The sequence below is a fragment of the Scyliorhinus torazame genome, chromosome 1 (genome assembly GCF_047496885.1).
Source record: "Scyliorhinus torazame isolate Kashiwa2021f chromosome 1, sScyTor2.1, whole genome shotgun sequence".
Lineage (NCBI taxonomy): Eukaryota > Metazoa > Chordata > Chondrichthyes > Carcharhiniformes > Scyliorhinidae > Scyliorhinus > Scyliorhinus torazame.
In genome coordinates this window covers 345,643,353-345,667,841 of record NC_092707.1, presented here as the reverse complement: position 1 = coordinate 345,667,841, position 24,489 = coordinate 345,643,353, and the positions used below count along the sequence as shown (strand labels likewise).

Below are 24,489 nucleotides of genomic sequence, written 5' to 3'. Positions count from 1 at the left end.
AGACTTTATAGTGAAACAGTTGAGGAACAGTGGAGAACCTTCCAAGTGATTTTTCACAGTGCTCGGCAAAGGTTTATACCAACAAAAAGGAAGGACGGTAAAAAGAGGGAAAATCGACCGTGGATATCTAAGGAAATAAGGGAGAGTATCAAATTGAAGGAAAAAACATACAAAGTAGCAAAGATCAGTGGGAGACTAGAGGACTGGGAAATCTTTAGGGGGCAACAGAAAGCTACAAAAAAAGCTATAAAGAAGAGTAAGATAGATTATGAGAGTAAACTTGCTCAGAATATAAAAACAGATAGTAAACGTTTCCACAAATACATAAAACAAAAAAGAGTGGCTAAGGTAAATATTGGTCCTTTAGAGGATGAGAAGGGAGATTTAATAATGGGAGATGAGGAAATGGCTGAGGAACTGAACAGGTTTTTGGGTCGGTCTTCACAGTGGAAGACACAAATAACATGCCAGTGACTGATGGAAATGAGGCTATGACAGGTGAGGACCTTGAGAGGATTGTTATCACCAAGGAGGTAGTGATGGGCAAGCTAATGGGGCTAAAGGTAGACCAGTCTCCTGGACCTGATGGAATGCATCCCAGAGTGCTAAAAGAGATGGCTAGGGAAATTGCAAATGCACTAGTGATAATTTACCAAAATTCACTAGACTCTGGGGTGGTCCCGGCGGATTGGAAATTAGCAAACGTGACACCACTGTTTAAAAAAGGAGGTAGGCAGAAAGCGGGTAATTATAGGCCAGTGAGCTTAACTTCGGTAGTAGGGAAGATGCTGGAATCTATCATCAAGGAAGAAATAGCGAGGCATCTGGATGGAAATTGTCCCATTGGGCAGACGCAGCATGGGTTCATAAAGGGCAGGTCGTGCCTAACTAATTTAGTGGAATTTGTTGAGGACATTAACAGTGCGGTAGATAACGGGGAGCCAATGGATGTGGTATATCTGGATTTCCAGAAAGCCTTTGAAAAGATGCCACACAAAAGGTTGCATAAGATAAAGATGCATGGCATTAAGGGGAAAGTAGTAGCATGGATAGAGGATTGGTTAATTAATAGAAAGCAAAGAGTGGGGATTAATGGGTGTTTCTCTGGTTGGCAATCAGTAGCTAGTGGTGTCCCTCAGGGATCAGTGTTGGGCCCACAACTGTTCACAATTTACATAGATGATTTGGAGTTGGGGACCAAGGGCAATGTGTCCAAGTTTGCAGACGACACTAAGATAAGTGGTAAAGCAAAAAGTGCAGAGGATACTGGAAGTCTGCAGAGGGATTTGGATAGGCTAAGTGAATGGGCTAGGGTCTGGCAGATGGAATACAATGTTGACAAATGTGAGGTTATCCATTTTGGTAGGAATAACAGCAAAAGGGATTATTATTTAAATGATAAAATATTAAAACATGCTGCTGTGCAGAGAGACCTGGGTGTGCTAGTGCATGAGTCGCAAAAAGTTGGTTTACGGGTGATTCAGAAGGCAAATGGAATTGTGTCCTTCATTGCTAGAGGGATGGAGTTTAAGACTAGGGAGGTTATGCTGCAATTGTATAAGGTGTTAGTGAGGCCACACCTGGAGTATTGTGTTCAGTTTTGGTCTCCTTACTTGAGAAAGGACGTACTGGCACTGGAGGGTGTGCAGAGGAGATTCACTAGGTTAATCCCAGAGCTGAAGGGGTTGGATTACGAGGAGAGGTTGAGTAGACTGGGACTGTACTCGTTGGAATTTAGAAGGATGAGGGGGGATCTTATAGAAACATATATGATTATGAAGGGAATAGATAGGATAGATGCGGGCAGGTTGTTTCCACTGGCGGATGAAAGCAGAACTAGGGGGCATAGCCTCAAAATAAGGGGAAGTAGATTTAGGACTGAGTTTAGGAGGAACTTCTTCACCCAAAGGGTTGTGAATCTATGGAATTCCTTGCCCAGTGAAGCAGTAGAGGCTTCTTCATTAAATGTTTTTAAGATAAAGATAGATAGTTTTTTGAAGAATAAAGGGATTAAGGGTTATGGTGTTCGGGCCGGAAAGTGGAGCTGAGTCCACAAAAGATCAGCCATGATCTCATTGAATGGTGGAGCAGGCTCGAGGGGCCAGGTGGCCTACTCCTGCTCCTAGTTCTTATGTTCTTATGTTCTCCTCAGTTTCCCATTGCACCAGCTTCAAGTTTTTAAAAAGGAGTACTAAATGATGCCCACATGACTTCTCGCTAGGAGCCTGTTAATTCCCGGGAGGCCATTGCATTCGACTTCAAGCTTGCTAATGAGATGAAAATGAATGCAAATGAGCGTTAAATGATATGCTCCATCGGGAGGGGGCCAGTTAGATAGTCAACTGATTCGCACCTGTCGCGAATCTCGATTTTGGCCTTTCCTGCTATTTAACCAGTGCGCGCAGAACTACGCCGGGCGCAATACGGTGGTTAAATCACGCCCATAGTCTAGTTTACATAATTCACACGATCATTTGTGCTTTTGGCACAGTTCTGTGTAAAACCTATGACCCTGAAATTATAGCATATTATACTTGTAGAAATGCTTACTGCTTTTGTCTGAAACTGCCTCCTGTGCCCCCCTGCCCCTTACCACCACCATCACCACATTGGTGTTTTCTGAATTGGGTTTCTGAGATGCTGACCATAAAGAAGCACAGACCGTCTACATATTCAAATACCTGGGTATTGGCTCCATAATAGAGCTTTAAGTTCTAAAAATAAAATATTTGTATCTCACAGGTACTTATTGTCGTGCCATTTAGAGAGTCTGCTTTAAGAGTGGTTCAAACTTTGATTGGTCTTCTTGATGTGAAAGAAAAACTGGAAGTGAGCAACAAGAAAAGATTTAAGGATGAATATGGCTCAAGTCCAGAAGACAGACCACCAAATCTAAAACGACCTGAAGATTATGAGGCTATTTTTGCTGGCAATATTGATGACCACTTTCGAATAGGTAAATACGAGTTTGGTGTGTTGAATACATTGTAAGAAATTGTATTTATAATACTATGTTGTCCTATCTCTGTATTCAAATCAGAAAGGCAGTAGATTTAGAGCTGAGATGAGGAACTACTTCTCGCAGAGGGTGGTGAATTTGTGGAACTTGCTGCCCCATAGTGTGGTGGAGTCTGAGTCATTAAATATAAAGAAGGAGATAGATATATTTCTGATTTTTTAAAAAATGGATTAAAGTGATATGGGCAACGGGTAAGGAGGTGGATTTAAGACCAGGAAGAGATCAGCCATGATCTGATTGAATGAAGAAGTAGGCTCGAGGGGCTGAATTGCCTGCTTCTGCTCCCAATTCATATGTTCCAAATCAACAGTGAGTTGATAGAACAGCTCTTAATGTTAATGTTCAATCTTTACCACTCTTCAGTTTACAGGAGACCTCTACAATAACATTTTTCACAGCGCTGTCACTAGGGTTCCAGGAAAGTAAAAATGGGCATGCGCGATTATCATTTTCCTGATGTGAAAATAAAACCCACCGGAAGAATTTTAAGATTTTGTCCTTCCGAAGTTGGAATATTTATAGATACTTTGAACTATGTAACACTTGTGTATTAGTTACAGTATCAGTTTGAGGTGGTGAATTTTTAAGTTTATTAAAAGTAGTTTCACTACATTTTTCTAAATATGCCAGTAACACCACTGCTGCAGCAGGATGTTTGAGTCTATGGAAGAAATGTGAAATTAAAAACTAGAGTAGTAAATATTTGTTGAGCCATATATCTTGTACTGCTGCCAAGCTATTGATTAAAGTTTAATTCACCACAAAATCACTGAGTATGTATTTATGGAAGAAGTTCGCTAGAGTACTACACACACACAAACAAATCTTAATTAAGACAAATAAGTGTAGAGAAATCAATTTTTAAAAATAATCTCAAAGGATTTGTAACAATAATTCTCCTAAAGTCCAACAGAAGTATATTGATTGTTCAACTGAATCCCTTTTCCTTTGGTTGATTTAGGAGGAAGAAAATATTTCAATCATTACATGTCTTCCCAATCTTTTTGCACCTCTCCTAAAACCAAATGTGAGAGTATAAGTGATGTGCTCGGTAGTTGATTCATAACCATGATTTGCTACACAGCGTACTACCTCTCAGCAGGGTGGAAAGATATGGAGGTAAATTTTCCTGTCCTGCCTGCCGTGGGAATCATTGCAGGCAAGACGGCGAATTTGACCATTGAAAGATCTGTTGATCTCGGGTGGGAATTTCTGGTCTTGGGGCAGGCTGGACCATAAAATCCTGTTCATGGGATAGGCTGTTCCCCCATATTTCGAGACTCCTAGGTCTGTTCCTAAGTTGTTGTTGCATGGTTCCTTTTGTATCTGCTTGGGGAGCTATATTTGTAGAGGTCTGGTTGGTTTATCATCCAGCTTCTTAACTGGGATTGTGCAAACATAACTTGTTGTGCATGGAGATCAAAGAGGAGCAAATAATAATTGAATCCAATGACCTTAAACAGTACCAGGAATATTCTTGACTTACAGTTTGGTATGTTCTAGATTCTACACTATGACTAAATCTGATTTGGCAAACACTTGAAAACAAACACATGGGTGACCCTTTATCAATCGTGGCTCAGTTAGCACTTTGTGGGCGGCACGGTAGCACGGACATTAGCATAGTTGCTTCACAGCTCCAGGGTCCCAGGTTTGATTCTCGGCTTGGGCACTGTCTGTGCGGAGTCTGCACGTTCTCCCCGTGTCTGTGTAGGTTCCCTCCAGGTGCTCCGGATTCCTCCCACAGTCCAAAGATGTGCAGGTTAGGTGGATTGGCAATGCTAAATTGCCCTTCGTGTCCAAAAAGGTTAGGTACGAATACTAGGTTACGGGGATAGGGTGGAGGTGTGGGCTTGGGTAGGGTGTTCATCCAAGGGTCGGTTCAGACTCGATGGGCCGAATGGCCTCCTTCTGCACTGTAAATTCTATGATTCTAACAAGAACTTAACTCTGGAATATACCAGCTTTTGTTTTCAAGTCATCGGTGAACATGAAAATTATTTTTTTTTTGTCTCTATATTCTGCCTCTGTACTTTGGGTATAATTGCACAGGTGGCTCTTCTGCATGTCCATGTAGTATTCTTCATTGATGAATTGAACTCTGCCTTTTCACCGTGACTTGGTTGTGAGTATGAAGGTCATTTATAGTGTTCCTAACTTCACACCTGACCTAGCTCATGGTCCTTGCAGCCCGAGGACTACATGTAGGGCTGATTGCCACACCACATGCTGTGTGATTTTGGATGAAGAAGGCTGTGAGACTGTGCTTGTAATTGGTAAACTAATTTGTGTGTGCTTGCATCTTAGGTGTGGCCATCCTTCGGAGGAGTATGAGATTGTATGCACCATTTTATTCTAGCGACATCATCATTGCTTCACCTCTGGGCTTGCGAACAATTATCAAAACTGAGGGTGACAAGACCAGGGATTTTGATTTCCTCTCTTCTATTGAAGTATTAATTATTGACCAAGCTGATCTATACCTCATGCAAAACTGGGAACATATTGTGGTGAGAAATTTGTATCAACAATTTTCTTCAGTGAATTATCTGAGAATTTTGTTTTAGTAAATGGAAGTTTATTTTAAGCTTTGCTGTCAGGGATACCGAGTATTTCTAAAAGGTATTTTAGGCTTTAACATACCGTCAAAATGATACGTTCAGATTTGGTAAATTTGATCTTTTATTTTTCAGATTTTGTAAATTTGAAGTTTTATCTATCAAATAGTTTGTATTTCACCGTTGAAATTAAAATTGAAGTGGCATACCCAAATTAGTTTATGAATAATGAGAATACTCTCACTTACTATTTCCTCACCCAACACCACACAGCAAATGAATTTGATGTGTAGAGCGGCAACCAGCCCTAGTAATTATGCAATAATTATTACATGAAGAAGCCATGTACTGAATTCACTAAATTATAACAAAACAACCACTGCTGTACATTCGCCATTCGTCAAGTATGCCTTTCTGAAAGGCTTGGAGTTTTCGTCATCTTTACAAAAGCCTTCTAAGATGTTATGCACTTGCTACTGAAGCAGTGACAACCAGTTCTGTAGGCATATAACTAGTTCAAAGGTGGATTCGGGCCAAAAAAGTGGATTTACGCATGGCAGAAGGAGGCAGTCTGAAGTATCGAATGGGAAGATGCTGCTCAAGTCATGGTGAAAGAGGAAGTAATTCAGACACTTGAAAAGTTTAAAATTGATCAGGCTGTAAATGGACGGGCTGTATATACTTAAAGTGGATAAGGGACCAGGGCCAGATGAAATGCATCCAAGGATACTGAGGGAAGTGAGAGTAGATATTGCAGAGGGAACAGCCATACTTTTCCAGTCACCTTTAGACTTGGGTGGGGCCAAATGACAGTAGAATTGCAAGTGTTGCACCTTTTATTCAAAAAAGAAAGTAATGATGAGCCTAGCAAATACAGGCCAGTCAGTTTAACTTTGGTGATGGGTCAGCTTATAGAAAAGAGAATTCATGATGTTTTTAAGATAAAGATAGATAGTTTTTTGAAGAATAAAGGGATTAAGGGTTATGGTGTTCGGGCCGGAAAGTGGAGCTGAGTCCACAAAAGATCAGCCATGATCTCATTGAATGGTGGAGCAGGCTCGAGGGGCCAGATGGCCTACTCCTGCTCCTAGTTCTTATGTTCTCATGACAAAATTATTAGTCATTTGGGTAAATGTGGGTTAATAAAGCATACAACCCAACTCATTTGTTACGGTCAGATTGTGTTTACTAATTTGCTGGAGTTTCTTGATGAGGTAGCATAGGGTTATGACAGGTAATGCTGTTGATGTGGTGCTGTTGATACAGTGTATTTGAATTTCCAAAAAAGCATTTGATAAAGTGCCTCACAACAGACTTGTGAGCAAAGTTAGAGCTTGTGTAATAAAAGGGTCAGTAGCAGCATAGATACAGAATTTGCCAAGACTCGGGAAACAGTGAAATGTTTAACGAGTGTTTTTCAGACTGGAGGAAAGTTTATAGTTGGGACCCTCCATCTTCCTGTGTGTGTACAGGGCACAAAATATCAGACTTTGTGGACAATACAAACTTGGAAGTATTGTGAACTGTCAGGAGGAGGTTCATGTAAAATCTCAAACGGTCATGGACAAGCTGGTGGAATGGCAGGACAAATGGCAGATGTAATATATTGCAGATAAGTGAAAAGTGGTTCAATTTGGAGGAATGTGATGAGACGATATAAAATAAAGAGTACAATTCTAAAAGGGTGTGCAGGAGCAGAGGGTCGTGTGCGTGCAAAAATCAATGAAGGTGCAGGATAGATTGAGAGAGCAGTTAAAGAAAGCATCTTGGGCTTTATTAATAGGGGCAAAGAAGTTACGCTAAACCTTTTATAAAAAATAAAAAATAAAAATTTAAGAGTACCCAGTTTTTTCCCAAATAAGGGGCAATTTAACGTGGCCAATTCATCTACCCTGCACATTTTGGGTTGTGGGGATGAGACCCATGCAGACACTGGGAGAATGTGCAAACTCCACACGGACAGTGACCCTGAACCGGGACCGAACCCAGGTCCTCAGCACCATGAGGCAGCAGTGCTAACCACTGTGCCACCCGTAAGTTATGCTAAACGTGCACAGAATCCTGATACTGCCTCAGATGGAGCATTGCTTTCAGTTCTGGGCACCATAGTTTAGGATGGATGTGAAGCCACTAGAGAGTGTGCAGAAAAGATTCACGAGAATGGCTCCAGAAATGAGGAACTTCAGTTGCTTAGATTGGAGAAGTTGAAATTGTTTTCCTTGAAGAGAAGGTTGAGAGGTGATTTGATGGAGATGTTCAGAATCGTGAGTGGTTTGGACACTAGATCTGAGATCCCCCTGGGCTCCGCACCTTGCTCGGCTCCTCTGAAGGACTACCGCTCCCACCTTTCTTAGTTATATTCTTTCTTGGGCCTTTTGACATCTTCTCATCAAGGAATCTCGAATGGGACTAATCTGTCCACCAATTATCCTGGAAACCGGGTAAAAAGAACCAAAAACCAATTACTCTAGTTACCTTGCGTGCCACCTCCTACATGTTGCAACCGGAAGTCCCTGGACAGAGTAGGTGGGGAAAAACTTTCCCCATTGGTGGAAGGATAGAGAACAAGAGAGCATAAATTTAAGATCACTGGCAAAAGAGATGGTGAAATGATAAAAAGCTTTCTCATGCAGTGAGTGGTTAGGATCTGGAACACACCGCCTGACAGCGTGGTGGAGGCAGGTTCAATCAAGGCATTCGGGAGTGAATTTAATTATTGTCAGAAAAGGAGAGCTGTGCAGGGCTATAGGGAGAAGGCTGAGGAGTGATACTTGGTGAAAGCCAGCATGACGGGATAGGCTGAATGGTCTCCTTCTCTACTGTAACAATTCTGTGATTTAGTTCAGAACAATTTCTATCACTAAGTTTTGGAAAACTAGGGATGGAGATGGTTTACGCACTATGTTTATATTTGTATTTGTACTGTTATTATTATAAAATTATAAATACCACAATAAAATGTTTTACAAGCAAAAGATGTACTTCAAACTCTATTTGATGCTCTTGGAAATAGAAGCAAAATCCCTAAACATGGATTACCTTGCATCAGGCAAACCGGTGAAGTTGGCAACATCCAATCGCTGGAAAACATGTGGTAACTGCACAACAACATGGCAGATTGAACCAGTTTGAGGCACGTTACTTACTACCACCTAAAAAAACAAACAAAATATTTCAGAAACAAGATCTCTAACTTTGTCCTGCTGATCATTTAGTGATGCAGTGCACTCGTGCACCCATATGCTGCATTACAAACATAAATATAAGACCATTTGTCTAATTTGATTGATTGGAATAGAGTTATGGTATTGGCCATTGCAGTGGTTAATGTACTTCAGGGAAGAGCTTGATAAACATGTGACTCCAATCCTATACTATATAGGTTACTCATAATGTCCCATGGCAACACCATCGTTCTTCTATAATGAAAGTAAAATACTGCTGTTGTTGGAAATCTGAAATAGAAAATAAAAGTGCTGAAAAAAACTCAGCAAGCTTGTTGGCATCTGTGGAGAGAGAGAGAAACAGTTAACAGTTCAAGTCAAATAATGACTTATTTGGAAAAGCCAGTCCCCAGTCTTCTATCCTTGCACATTCTTCCTTTTCAGATACAACCCAATTTGCCATTGAATGTCTCAATTGAACCTGCCTCCACCACACTCGGGCAGTGCATTCCAGATCCTAACCATTCGCTACGAGAAAAAGCTTTTCCTTTTGTCAGCATTGCTTCTTTTCCAATGACCTTTAAACCTATACCCTCTTGTTCTCGATGAATCTGAAAAAGAGTCATTGAATTTGAAACTGTTACTCTCTCCACCATCTCATCTTTTTTCTCTCTTTACCATCTCAATGTCACCCAGACCTCCAGAACAGATAAATATTTAGAAACCTCAGTAGGGCTTTGCAAGTGATTCCGCTATATATGTTTAACATGGTATATGTTCAGTCATTTTAACTGCCAAAATCTTACTTGCTGCAGCACCTACTGAATCATCTTAACCAGCAACCTCATGAGCCGCATGGAGTGGATTTCTCTCGTGTGCGGATGTGGAGTCTGAACAATTGGTCCAAGTATTACAGACAGACTTTGATCTTCAGCGCTCTTCAGGATCCACAGATTAATGCTATTTATAGTAAACACTGCTTCAATTACAGAGGACAGGTGTGTTTATTGTGAACTTTTATTACTGACTGTTGTAGATTTTGGGGAATGCTGTTGAGCCTGATTTGAAGAAAATAATTACAGGGCTGGAAGAGTGTGTGACTGACGCTCTTAGAGATGCAGCATGGATAAGTTGGGCTAAATTGCCATTCTATGATTCGAAGCAAACCTTTCTCACTTAATATTAACTGCTTCTGTGCTGCATTTAAATTGTTGAAGGGCCCTGAAGAAATAATCCATATGGATGCTAGAATACACTGTAGGAAAACCAGTCAGTTTTGTGTCAAGAGTATTCTACAACTTTGTCGTATTTGGCAACACTGAAAATTGTCTATTGTACATTTTTGTTCCGTTTTAGTGAACGTTTTTTTCAAAGAAACATTTTATCTTTTTAAAGTAGCATGTTTTGACTAGTTTTTTCCAGTCTAATTTCCCCTACAGTGAATGGTTGGTTACTGTTCAGTAATTTGTCCACAGCATTGCTATGTTTGTAAGTATGTTGTGTGGGGAACTTGGATGATTTGTATGTCGCTATGTTAGTAATGCAGCATATGGGTGCACGAGTGCACTGCATCACTAAATGGTCAGCAGGACAAAGTTAGAGATCTTGTTTCTGAAATATTTTGTTTGTTTTTTTAGGTGGTAGTAAGTAACGTGCCTCAAACTGGTTCAATCTGCCATGTTGTTGTGCAGTTACCACATGTTTTCCAGCGATTGGATGTTGCCAACTTCACCGGTTTACCTGATGCAAGGTAATCCATGTTTAGGGATTTTGCTTCTATTTCCAAGAGCATCAAATAGAGTTTGAAGTACATCTTTTTTTGTAAAACATTTTATTATGGTATTTATAATTTTATAATAACAGTAAACAGTACAAATATGAACATAGTGCGTAAACCATCTCCAACCCTAACAAATCCCACCTACCCTAAACAGAAAATAGCCTAACCCCCCCCCCCTTTTTTTTCTTATTACCTCTGCTGACCGTTTTCCCCAAAGAAGTCGAGAAACGGCTGCCACCTCTAGACGAACTCTAGCATTGACCCTCTTAAGGCGAACTTAATTTTCTCACGTTTGAAGTACATCTTCAATGTTACTTTGGTTGGGGGGGGGGGTTACAAAAAATAAATCACTTCACCATTTCAAGCACATACTATTGATGCTCCAAAATCAGGCAGCATAAAAAGCTTGCCATAACAGAAGCTTTGGTGTCAAACTTGGGAGAAGGCCTGTGTGGTTTTGCCATTCTCACAACCGCTATCTTTTTTGTTATCTGAATGTACTGGCAGCTTGTAGAAATTAGGAAACGGTATGTATTGCAACTCAACATTCTTTGTAAATCTGGGACTGACTTGAGTTCATTTTGATTCACAGAAAATCTGTCTAACTCTGCCTTGAATGTTTTCAATGATTTATTCACAGCTGTCTGGGGTGGAGAATTCTAAAAACCAGACTCCACTGGGAATGAAAAATCCTCCTTACCTCTTATAAATGGGAGACCCTTTATTCCAAACAATACCCCCCACACCCAGTTCTCAATTCTCCTATGAGGGGAAATATCCTCGCATCTACTCTGTAAAGCCCCCTCAGAATCTTGTATGTTTCAAATACGATCACCTCTCGTTATTCAAAATATCATATTGTACCAGCTTAGCCTGCTCTTCCTTTCCTCATAAGACAACCTCTTCATCCCAGGAATCAGTGTAGTAAACCTATTATGAACTGCCTCCAATTCAAGTACACCCTCCTTAAATGATGAGACCAAAACGATATGCAGCATGGTCTCATCAATGCCCTGTGTGATGAAATGAAGAAATTGTCATAATTGTTACTAAATTGTTATTAAAACCTGGATTAAAATGCATGGAGACAGTATGATTGCCAGAGCTGTGATTTGTGTTCTGCTAATAGATCTTGAGAGCCATTTGTTACAAAGAGGTGGCTAATGTGATGGTGTCTACGTTTGAAGGACCGGGGGGGAGATAATTTGAGGACTATTGGGCGGGATTCTCCGCTCCCGGGACTAAGTGCCTGCGCCGTCATGAACGGCGTCGCATTTCACGAGGGCGCGAACAAGGCCCGGTCACGACCTATTCTGGCCCCCATAGGGGGCCAGCACCACGCTGGAGCGGTTCACGCCGCTCCAGCCTCCTTACCCGGCGGCAAATGGGCGTCGCTCCAACCCGCGCATGCGCAGTTGGGGCAGCTCATTCCTGCGTATGCGTAGTTGGGCCGCGCCATCCTGCGCATGCGCGGGGAACTTCTTACACACGCCGGCCCCTCACCAACATGGCGCCGGGATTCTGGGGCTGGTCGCGGAAGGAGGTAGGCCCGGTTGGGGGGGGGGTGGAGGGAGAGGCCGGCCCGCTGATCAGTGGGCCCCGATCGCAGTGGGCTCCCCCCTGGTGAAGGAGGCCCCCCCTCACAGGCTGACCATCCGGGCCGAAGAATTGCTGCCGTTTGCGGCGATTCTCCGAGCGGCCCGGCGGTGCTGGTTTTGGGGGGGTTGGGAGAATCGCGTACGGGTGTCGGGGCGGCGTGGTGCGACTCGCGCGGCGCCCCTGCGATTCTCCCACCCGGCGTGGGGGGGGAGAATACCGCCCATAATGTTTGGTCCTAGCTAAACAAGTCGAGGGATGTCATGTAATAAGAGACAAAATAATGCTTTGTGCCTTGCGTACAGATTATGTAGTTCATGGGAGGAGCCAGGCCTGTCTGAAAAGGCAGTTGGTCTTGGAACTCTGACCTGAACAGAGATGTCTCAGTTCAGTCCTGAAAGGTTCTGTCTCCAAAGACTCTGCAAGGAGAAAAGCAAGTAGAAACCTGGTTGTTGACTTTATTCATGTGTGGTATTTGAAATATATTGGTTAGCTTAATTGTAATATAGTGGCAGGTTTGGGAAGTAAGTTAATGTTTTCTCTTTTTAAAGTTATTTCTTTGTTGCAAATGTGGGTAATTCTGTGTTTAAATTAAAGTTTGTTTTAACATAACACTGACCTTTGGTGCAATAATATTTCCCCTCAGTTTCACAAATTGCAACGGTTGGGGCACCTGTACGGTTGTAGCAAGACTTCCTTACTTTTATACTTCATTCCTCTTAAAATAAAGGTCACTATTGCATTTGCCTTTGTAATTGCTTGCTGTACATTAACTTGTGGAGATAAGATATGGGATGTAACTGGTGGGAGTAGCGCAGAGGCCCCCAAACAGTAGGTACACTGTAGGACAGAGTATAAATCAAGAAGTAATAAGATTTGTAAGAAAAGTACTGTTATAATTCTGTAGTCTCTATTTAAATAATATTTTGCTTGTCTATTCTTTCAACCAGAGTGGATAACCATATAAATTTCTCACATTGTACTCCATCCACCAAAATTGTGCCTGCACTCTTAACCTATCTATATATCCCAGTGCAGACTCTTTGTCTTCCTCAAAACTTGCTTTTTTAAAACTTGTACTGTCAGCACAGCAAATCTGGCAGTGCCTTCATTTTGGGCATTAATACAGAATTGTAAATAATTGAGTCCCCAGCACTGAAGACTCCCCATTATTTAAAGTTTGCCAATCTGAAAGTGACCCATTTTATCCTGACTCTATGCTAGCATATTTGGATTTATTGTCACGTGTACCGAGGTACAGTGAAAAGAATTGTTCTGCGTACAGTCAAGACAGATCGTTACATACATGAAAAACATAGAACATACGATAAATACACAATATAAATACTTAGACACAGACATCGGGTGAAGCATTCGGAGTGGGTGAAGTATACGGAGTGTAGAACTACTCAGTAGAGAAGTGTGAAGAGATCAGATCAGTCCATAAGAGGGTCATACAGGAGTCTGGTAACAGTGGGAACGAAGCTGTTTTTGAATCTTTTAGTGCATGTTCAGACTTTTGTATCTCCTGCCCGATGGAAGAGGTTGGAAGAGAGAATAACCAGGGTTGAGGGGTCTTTGATTATGCTGCCCGCTTTCCCAAGGCAGCGGGAGGTGTAGACAGAGTCAGTGGATGTCAGGCATGTTCACCTGAAGGATTAGGCTATGCTCACGATTCTCTGTAGTTTCTTATGGTCTTGGGCCGAGCAGTTGCCATACCAAGCTGTGATGCAGCCAAATGGGATGCTTTCTGTGGTGCATCTGTACAAATTGGTAAGAGTCAATATGGACATGCCAAATGTCCTTAGTTTCCTGAGGAGGTTGTGCTTCCTTGGTCGTAGTGTCAACATGGGTGGACCAGAACAGATTGTTGGTGATGTGCACACCTAGGAATTAGAAGCTCTCCACCATCACCACCTCAACACCATTGATGCACGATACTTTGCATCCTGAAGTCAATGACCACCTCTTTAGTTTTGCTGACGTTGAGAGAAAGATTGTTGGCGTTACACCACACCGTTAGGTTCTCTATCTCTCTCCTGTACTCTGACTCATCGATGTTTGAGATCCCACCCACTACAGACGTCTCATCAGCAAACTTGTAGATGGAGTTGGAGCCAAATGTTGCCACACAGTCATGTGTGTATAGGGAATATAGTAGGGAACGAAGTATGCAGCCTTGCAGGGTCCTGGTATTGAGGTGTTGTTTATCCTTGCTAATTGTGATCTATGGGTCAGGAAGTCGAGGATCCAATTGCAGAGGGAGGAGCCAAGTCCTAGGCTTTGGAGCTTTGATATGAACTTGGCTGGGATTGTGGTGTTGAAAGTGGAACTGTAGTCAACGAATAGAAGTCTGACGTAGGAGTCCTTGTTGTCGAGACGCCCCAGGGATGAGTACAGGACAAGGGAAATAGCATCTGCCGTGGACCGGTTGTGGCAGTATGCAAATTGCAGTGGATCAAGACATTCTGGGAGTAAGGAGTTGATGTGTCTAATGACCAACCTAGATGTCTTGTACGGACCAAGGTCACCTGTCATGAACGGCTCAGACCTGGCCTTCAGTAGAGAGTGAATCTCCCAAGTTAAACCATGGTTTCCGGTTGGGTAATGCACATACTACCTCGGGCATTGTCAAACTCGGGGACGTGACCCGCGGGTTGGTCGCGGGCGGGTGTCTGGAGGGTTGCGGAGCCGCCCGTCGCAGCGCTCCCGATAGCGCAAATCCGTGCGCAACAGACGCAGCAGCTGGCTTTTAATAATGCCAGCTGCAAGCAGCCTTCGCGCATGCGGACCGATATTCGGGCACGCATGCGCAGTGCGGCCGGGTTTTTACAAGTTCGGGGGGGCCAAAGGGACCATTGAGGCCAAAACGAGCCAAAACCATTTCCTCCATTTTTGTCAGCAACAAACTAGTTTAGAGAAAATGGTGGGTCGCGCGGGTCGGCCGGCGTGGGTCGCGCGGGTTGGCCGTTGGTAAAAATGGGTCCCCGGAAAAAAAGTTTGAAAAAACACCGTCCGACCTTCTTTTGCATGCAATCTTCTACGTACTTACTGATGAAGTCTGTGACCTTGGTGGCATGCTCGTTTAGGTTCTCCGCTATGTCCTTGAATATGGGCCAGTCCACTGACTCTCAAGCAGTCACGAAGGAGCTCTTCTGTTACCTCAGACCAGCAATGCACAACCTTCTTTTTTTAAAGAAAATATTTTATTGAAGCATTTGTAATTTTCAGTTTAACACATTAACATTTCTTAAACAACTGCGTGGGCCGACACACCAGCATCTGCGGGAGCATGTCCCATCTACGGAAGTCCCTTTTCATTTGATCGACTGCTTTGCCCAGATTTAACTTATGAAGCTGCCCCCAATCCTTAGCCACTTGAATCCCCAGATATCTAAAACTCCTCTCAGGCACTTTAAAAGGTAACTCCTTCAGTCTCCTTTCCTACCCTCGTGCCTGGATCACATCTCGCTCTTTCCCATATTTAATTTGTAGATTGCACAACCTTCTTAACCGGATTTCTGCTTGTATGCCGGGAGAAGGAGCACCGTCTTGTGGTTCAATTTTCGAAAGTGCGGTCGAGGGATGGATTGGTAGGCGTCCTTGATGTTTGTGTAGCAGTGATCAAGGATGTTGGGGTCCCTGGTGGGACAGGAGATATGTTGGTGGAATTTTGGCAGTACACTGTTGAGGTTGGCCTGATTGAAGTCTCCGGCAGTGATGAACAAAGCCTCTGGGTATTCTGTTTCACTGTTATTTATAGGGGTGTACAATTCATCAAGCGTCTTCTTCACTTCCGTCTGGGTTGTGATGTAGACCACCGTGATGATGGCAGAAAGAAGATAGTATGGGTGGCATTTCACCGTTAAATATTCCAGGTCCGGGGAGCAGTAGTTTGCCAGGGTCGCCACGTCTGAGCACCAGGAGGAGTTGATGAGGAGGCAAACCCTTCAACCCTTCACTTTGCCCGATGACGTCGTGTGGTGAATTGAGAAGCCGTCAGGTCATGTGGTACTGTCCGGTGAGGCAGGAGTGAGCCATATTCTGTGTGAAACAGAGCCCCCAACACCATGGACTCATTGTAAGATAAAGTGCTAACTAAAAAGTAGCGTTTTTATCTAGCAGCTTATTAAATGCCTTTTGGAATCAAAATACATTGCATTGACTGGTTCCTCTTTATCTACCCTGCTTTCTACATCCTGAAAGAGTTCTGATAAAATTGTCAAAAACTATTTGCCTTTCACAAAGCCATGTTGACTCTATTTTTAATGTATTTTAGCACAATGGGCTAAATCGCTAGCTTGTAATGCAGAACACAGCCAGCAGCGCGGGTTCAGTTCCCGTACCAGCCTCCCTGAACAGGCGCAGAATGTGGCGACTAGGGGCTTTTCACAGTAACTTCATTGAAGCCTACTTGTGACAATAAGTGATGATGATGATTATTATTATTATTATTAATTACCAAAATGTCTTGCTGCTACTTCCTTAATAATAGATTCCAGTAATAATAGATTCCAGTATTTTTCCAATGACAGAGCTTTGGCTAACTGATCTATAGTTGCCTGCTTTGTTGTGTCCTTTTTTGAATAGGGCAGCTGCATTTGTAGTTTTCCAATCCACTGAGATCTTTCCAGAATCCAGGGAACTTGAAAAGATACAGCAAATATACGCACTATCCTTGCAAGTACTTTGTTTTAAGACCCTAGGATGTAGGCTATTGGGTCCAGAAGACTCAACAACCAACCCAGCCGTCAGTAAACACCATGAGTCAACTCATTTTGTTGAAACTCTCTCTCGCAAGGGATTCCATTCTTCACCTTCAAAGATCTCGTCTTGTAATTTTTTCCAGACAACCTCAATGATGGCACACCTCCCAGGGTTTCAGTCTCTTCCCGCGACTTTGTTCCCCTGGATTTCCAAGTCTGCACTCCAGCGCAAAATCACACTTCAGCCACACCGAGCAGAACACCACTGTGTGACCAGCGTTTTTTGCTGCCTCATCGATTGCCAGGGATTCTGCTGAGCACACTTCGATTACCAGGGCTTTTCCTGAGCCTGCTTCAGCAAAGCCTGCCAACTGCAGTCTTTTTTCTGCTTGAAGCCACTTTCTTTGTTCCTCTTTCTTCTTAACTCTGACCTCTCCCAGGGACTGTTCTCTGAATGTGATGTCCGACTTTGGTCACATGACTGGAGTTTTTGCACCGTCTCTTTTATTTCTCCTCATGCAGGCAACTTGAGAACTTCTGGTGACGGCGGGCGGGAGGCGGCCGCACAATGGAGGGCACCCGTTCGGCAACGGCATTTTCGGGGCTTTAAGCCCGGTCCCAGGGTCCGCGGAGGCGGCAGAAGCAGGGAGAAGGCACGGAGGAGGCACAGTGAAGACACAGGAGGAAAAAAAGAACAAAGGAAAATGTCGAGGGTGAGCAAGAAAACGGCCGAAAACAAAACAGCTGGAGGTCCGTCGGGGAGTGGAAAGGTCACCGCGGGGTCACCAGGAAAAATGGAGGCTGGAGCACCAGGGAAGGCCGCACTGCTTACGGCTGAAGAAATAACTACGGTGATGGCTGCGGAATTTGAAAAGCAGTTGGCGCAGATTGCGAAATGCATGGAGACGGTGAGGAAGGAGATGAGGGAGGTTTTGAGTGTGCTGGTGGAGGAGGCGGTTTCCCCAGTGAGGACGGAGGTGGCGAGCGCAGTGGCGGAGGTGCGAGAGCAAGGGGAGGCGCTGAAGGAAGTGAAGGAGACGTTATTGCAGCACGGTGATCAACTTGCCTCGATGGGGAAAGAGATGCGGAAGGTGATGGATACTAACAAGGACCTGTGAGGAAAAATGGGAGACCTGGAAAACAGATCCAGGCGACAGAATTTGAGGATTGTGGGGCTGCCCGAAGGAGTTGAAGGACCGAAGCCGACTGAGTATTTTGCCGCGATGCTGGCAAAACTATTGGGGGAGGGGAAGGATCCCTCCCGATATGAACTGGATCGGGCTCATCGGTCGTGGAGGCCTGTACCAAAGGCGAGTGAGCCGCCAAGGGCAGTGACTCTGTGCTTCCGTAGGTACAAGGTGAAGGAGAAGGTCCTGAGCTGGGCCAAGCAGAAGCGGGTGGTGCAGTGGGCTGGAGCGGGTATACGTGTATACCAGGACTTTACGGTGGAGCTGGCAAGGAGGCGGGCTGCTTTCAACCGGGTGACGAGGGCACCGTACATTAGCAAGGTGCGGTGCGGCATCGTATATCCAGCGAAGCTGAGGGTGACTTACAAGCTCAGGGACTTTTATTTTGGAACGGCGGAAGCAGCGGAGGAGTTTGCGAAAGCAGGAGGACTGTGGCAGAACTGACAAATTGAGGAATGGCCATGTGCCGATGTAACCTCATGACTGTATTTTCTTTTTTTTTGTATCACTGCGCGCGGGTGTAGAGATTAAAGGAGCCAATGTGGTATATATTTGGACAAGGGAAGGGATGGGACTTTCACTCGAAATGAGAGTTCTTTGGGGTGTAGGTGGATATGCGGGGTTTGTGTGCTAAAAGGTGATCTTTGGGCTTTCCTAGGGCCGGGCAAGTGGGAAAGGGACCTGGTCGGGGGCCTCCACGCTGGCCGGTTTAAGCCAGCCAGTGAACGGGAGTGAGGTGGGGGGAGGGGCTGCGGCCATCGGAGCCTGGCAGAACAGGGTCCGAGTGGTCTAGCCGGGGTGGAAAGTTGGGGGGAAGGAACCGAGGTTGGGAGGAGGAGTTTTACAAGAGGCAGTGGACGGGAGGAGCTGGAGACCTGCGGTGGGGTGGGGGGGTGGGGAGGGGGGAGCTGTGTAAGATTAAGGGTGACTACGGGTAATCCCTGATTCCTTTTTGTCATTTGTTTATGTAAACATGCGGGTTGAGGTTCGGGGGTTGGTGGGTAGATGGGATTGTTGTTATTATGGGGACTGACATATCTTGCTGATTATTGTTTATTGTTGATGGATGTAAATGTGGGAGAAAATGTGAAAAAGGGGAATAAAAAAATAAACAAAACTTGAGAACTCCGGACCACTTTGTTGCACATGCACAGAAACTCCTAAGGCATATTGGGCATTGTAGTTTCCAGCCTCCTGATGAGGAGACAGGTCTGGATTTCGCACAATGTGAAATCCATCAGCATTCTTTATGGGATTCCTCATCCATTAATCCAGTCTCATTGCATATTGCCCAATCTAAAATAGCTGGTTCCCTGTTTGGTTCAGTGTATTGTTCTAAGAAACTGCCACAAGTGAACTCATCTTCAAGGCTACTTTGCCAATTTTAATTATCCACCCTATATGAAAATTATTGTTGCCCACAGTTAATCACAGTACCTTTCTTGCAAGCCCCTATTATTGCTTGAATTCTATTCGACAGTGTAGCTAATATTAGGGAGCCTATACACTACTCCCATTAATACTTTATTTCCCGTGTCATTTCTTATCTCCCTTGTCATTTCTTATCTCCATCTGAATTATTTCTATATCTTTATAATTTGAGCCAAGATAATTTTGGATTTGGATTTTGTTTATTGTCACGTGTACCGAGGTACAGGGAAAAGTATTTTTCTGCGAGCAGCTCAACAGATCATTAGGTACATGAAAATAAAATAAAAGAGAACGATTATAAGATAAGTGAAAAGAGCGTCTGTTCGGGACAGCTCACACGGTCTGTCTATTGTGCTGATCTCATCCTTTAACAGAACTACTTGACCTCGGTTTCCTATCTGCCTATTCTTCTGAATTTTAAGTACCCTTGAATATTAATTTCCCAACCTTGGTCTACAGGATTGGTCAGAATTTTAATGTGAGAAGGGAAGTCAAGTCAGTTGGTAAGCAATCTCAAAGCTGTAGATGCAAATATCCTGATGTAACTCTGCTGCTAGGTAGTATCCAAAATCTATTAAATAGAAACTTCAAGATGCTCAAATGTGTTTGGATGGCACTGAATGTTTATTTAATCTCATCAGTCAATAACCCTACATGGTATATTGATTGTCGTCTTTAATGTAAAATATTGTAATGCTTTCGATACATTGATTTACTTTTGTTCGCTCCAAAGGTTTGAATTCTTTATCACGAAGATTTTACCGCAGTATAGAGAAGCTGTCATGTCCCACACTTTAATTTATGTACCGATCTACTTTGATTATGTGCGACTGAGAAACTACTTCAACCATGAAGAAATGAATTTTTCTCATATTTGTGAATACAGCAAAAAATCCACTATTAATCGAGCAAGATATCATTTCCTGAAGGGGGAAAAACCTTTCCTTTTATTCACCGAACGTTTCCATTTTTACAAAAGGTAAGATTTTTGTAATTCAAAAATACTCATTACGTAGAATCCTTAAATTCAGTTTTGCACAGTTACATTACTTACCTGTGCTCTTTGTAAACATTGAATGGTGTTTTTCACATCTGTCATGTTGACAAAGACAATTTGAAATGAAATGAATGAAAAATGAAAATCGCTTATTGTCACAAGTAGGCTTCAAATGAAGTTACTGTGAAAAGCCCCAAGTCGCCACATTCCGGCACCTGTTCGGGGAGGCTGGTACGGGCATTTCCAGTCTAGATTGAGAAAATTAGCTGATTTATGTCAAAGAATAAGTGTAGACAAATTGGATCAGCATACCCTTGTGCTGAAACCTAGTGCCAGACTTGAAGGTCAACAGAAAAACTATTTGGGTTAATTAAAATGAGCTACTTTTGGTCTGTTTCTCATCAGAAGTTGTAAAATGGAGAACAGGTGGCAGACAGTGGCCAGGACTAGTTTACCACATTAACCACAACCAAAATGTTTTATCAACATTCAAAGGCAGCTAGGTGTGCATCAGTATTGTCCTCATTTTAGTTTATCACCCTATTCAATGGAACCTTTCTCCACATTAAAGATTTTGGTCTGTAACAGCGTACGAAAGCTGTTTTAGGTATGTAAGCTCAATTATAAGCATACACTCAATTTGGTAATTCCATCCAATAAATTTGCTGTATTTAAAAAGTATGGTCTAGGAATTCAGATCTAATGGCATATTAAAGAATATGATGTGATCTGTCATGTCTGTTAAGTGTGTTTCATTTTGAATAATTTAAATATTTTCAACATAGGTACACAATTAAGGGCATCAGACATCTTATTTTCTATGAGCTTCCTACATATCCACATTTCTACAGTGACATTTGCAACATGCTGAAAGCAGAAAATAGGGGTGATGAAGCTACGTGGACTTGCACCGTTTTGTACTCCAAGTACGATGCTCAGAAGCTGACCCGAGTGGTGGGAGCAGAGCGTGCTGCACAGATGATTCAGTCAAAGAAATCTGTCCATTTGTTTATAACTGGAGAAGAGTCATAACATAAACTGAGGGTGAGCAATAGTAAAAAAAATGTGATCACTGGAGTCATGTTTGAGATTTGAGATTATATTCTAATTACTAGCCTGTCTTTCTAATTTAGGGATGGTGTACATTTTTTGTAAAAGCAAAATACTGCAAATGCAGTAACCTGGAATAAAAATAGAAATTGCTGGAAATACTCAGCAGGTCAGAGGTGGAGAAGCAGAGTTACTGTTTTAGGCCAGTGATGACCCCATTTTGTTCCTCTCCACAAATGTATTTCCAGCATTTCCTATCTTTCTATGTTTTCTGGGGGGTTTTAACTGCAGGACTGCAATACTCTGGTTTTTCTCTCTACGTTTTGTGAAAACTTTGTCATTTCAAATTTATAGACAATGGGCGAGATCTTTTGGCTGTTCACCCCAGTGGGATCTTCTGTCCCTGCCAAAGGCGCACTCCCGCAGCGGGGATTCTCGGCAGCGTGAGGTGGAGTCAATGAGAAATCCCAGTGACAGCGGCGGCACCAGAAGATCCCATCGCTGATCAACCACTGCCAAGAAATATGCTGCGGGGGGCCAGAGAATCTCACCCAGTATTTCATTTAATGTAACATATGACAATGTGATTTTTATTTTAAACAATTGTTTTCTCTTGAATCCACGAGTATACGACTATTTTCTGGAAATATCCTGCAATTAAACTAGCAAAAACAAACCGTTGTCAAACAGAAAATACTCTTGTTTTCAAATAAAGTGCAGCTCTGTTCATAATTTCCAGTAACCATGGTCAGTTGTGGTTTTTTTTAACCTTTTAATACATTTTTCAATTTAATTCTCATTGCATATGAAGCACTTTTTGATGCCTTTAGTTGTGAAAGGTGTATGAATGCACGTTCATTCCTTTTTATAGTTATTAATCATTGTCGTCCAGCATAAGTTGCAGCCTCCTAAATTTTGGAATTTTATCTTTGTTTTGTCATTTAGCGTCACTTTGAACCATATGTATTGCAACCGGCAAAGGAAGATCTGTGATTCTCAGCAAAATTAATTTTGTTAGTTGCCAAAGGTTCAAAGTCGAATGACGTGTCCCTACATCAGCCTAGTTTCATAAGGAAGGGCAATTTGGAGACGGAGGACTGCAGAAGTTGATATGACTGTCACTTATTGCTCTCTGGCTCCAAGTATTTGAGCGATGCAGAGAATATTCCATTTTTTATTTTTTTTAAATATATTTTATTAAAGTTTTAAAACACAATTTTTTCCCTTACAAATCAACAAAAATGGTAACATGATAACTGCTATATAACATTGTTTAACTAACATAGTAAACTAACCAAATAACACGAAGTAATGCTCCCCCTCTCCCCCTCCAAAAACACAATTTACTCCCCCCCCCCCCCCCCCCCCCCCCCCGGGTTGCTGCTGCTGGCCATCTATCTTCCCCCTAACGTTCTGCTAGGTAGTCGAGGAACGGTTGCCACCGTCTGGTGAACCCTTGAGCCGATCCTCTCAGCGCAAACTTCATCCGCTCCAGTTTTATGAACCCCGCCATATCGTTTATCCAGGCCTCCAGTCCGGGGGGTTTCGCTACCTTCCACATGAGTAAAATCCTACGTCGGGCTACTAGGGACGCAAAGGCCACAACATCGGCCTCTTTCGCCTCCTGCACTCCCGGCTCATCCGCCACTCCAAATATAGCTAACCCCCAGCCTGGCTTGACCCGGACCTTCACCACCTTCGAGATCACTCCCGTCACTCCCCTCCAGTGCCGGACACAACCAAAACATACGTGTGTGGTTCGCCGGGCTTCCCCCGCACCTCCCACACTTGTCCTCCACTCCGAAGAACCTGCTCAACCTTGCTCCCGTTATGTGTGCTCTGTGCAGCACCTTAAATTGGATCAGGCTAAGCCTGGCACACGAGGAAGAGGAATTTACCCTGCTTAGGGCATCAGCCCACAAACCCTCCTCAATCTCCTCCCCGAGCTCTTCTTCCCATTTTCCCTTCAGTTCGCCCACCAGCTCCTCACCCTCTTCTTTCATCTCCCGGTATATCTCTGACACTTTGCCCTCCCCGACCCACAACCCAGAAAGCACCCTGTCCTGGATCCCTTATGTCGGGAGCAGCGGAACTTCCCTCACCAGTTGTCTCGTGAACGCTCTCACCTGCATATATCTAAAGAAATTTCCCCGGGGCAGCTCATACTTATCCTCAAGCGCTCCCAAGCTCGCAAACTTCCCATCTATAAATAAATCTCCCACTCTCCTGATTCCTGACCGGTGCCAGCTCTGGAATCCTCCATCCAGCCTCCCTGGGGCAAACCTATGGTTGTTCCTGATCAGGGACCATACCGAGGATCCCAACACCCCTCTGTCGCCTCCATTGACCCCAGATACTTAATGTTGCTGCCACCACTGGGTTCGTGGTAAATTTTTTTGGGGAGAGCGGTAGTGGCGCCGTCACCAGCGCTTTTAAGCTCGTTCCTTTGCAGGATGCCATCTCCAGCCTTTTCCACGCCGCTCCCTCCCTCCATCATCCACCTACGAATCATCGCCATGTTGGCGGCCCAATAATAATCACCCAAATTCGGCAACGCCAGTCCCCCTCTGACTTGCTACGTTGTAGGAACCCCCTCCTTACCCTCGGGGCCTTCCCTGCCCACACGAAGCTCGTGATGTTTCTATCTATTTTTCTGAAAAAGGCCTTAGTGATCAGTATAGGGAGACATTGGAACACGAATAGGAACCTCGGGAGGACCATCATCTTAATCGCCTGCACTCTGCCCGCCAGTGACAGCGGCTGCATGTCCCACCGTTTGAAATCCTCTTCCATTTGTTCCACCAGTCGAGTCAGATTGAGTCTCTGCAAGGTTCCCCAACTCCTGGCTATCTGAATCCCCAGGTATCGGAAGTTTCTTTCCACTCTCCTTAGCGGTAGGCCATCTATCCCTCTACTCTGGTCCCCAGGGTGTATCACAAAAAGCTCACTCTTTCCCATGTTAAGCCTATAATCCCGAGAAATCTCCAAACTCCCTCAATAT

General features: G+C 43.6%; 1 protein-coding gene across 2 annotated transcripts in view; it reads left to right on the top strand.

Moving 5' to 3' along the window:
- utp25 (UTP25 small subunit processor component) overlaps positions 1–22,230 on the top strand; it is a 52,621-nt gene extending 30,391 nt beyond the window's left edge. The window contains exons 7-13 of one of the 2 annotated variants that reach the window (XM_072509961.1): positions 2,743–2,956; positions 5,327–5,529; positions 9,557–9,739; positions 10,379–10,491; positions 20,175–20,420; positions 21,224–21,482; positions 21,843–22,230. In XM_072509961.1, the coding sequence (XP_072366062.1) occupies positions 2,743–2,956; positions 5,327–5,529; positions 9,557–9,739; positions 10,379–10,491; positions 20,175–20,420; positions 21,224–21,470 (1,206 nt within the window). In that variant the 3' untranslated portion in view covers positions 21,471–21,482; positions 21,843–22,230. Of the gene's footprint in view, positions 1–2,742; positions 2,957–5,326; positions 5,530–9,556; positions 9,740–10,378; positions 10,492–20,174; positions 20,421–21,223 lie in introns of both variants that reach the window. The other variant, XM_072509952.1, reaches the window with a different exon arrangement.
- The last annotated feature ends 2,259 nt before the right edge of the window (positions 22,231–24,489 follow it).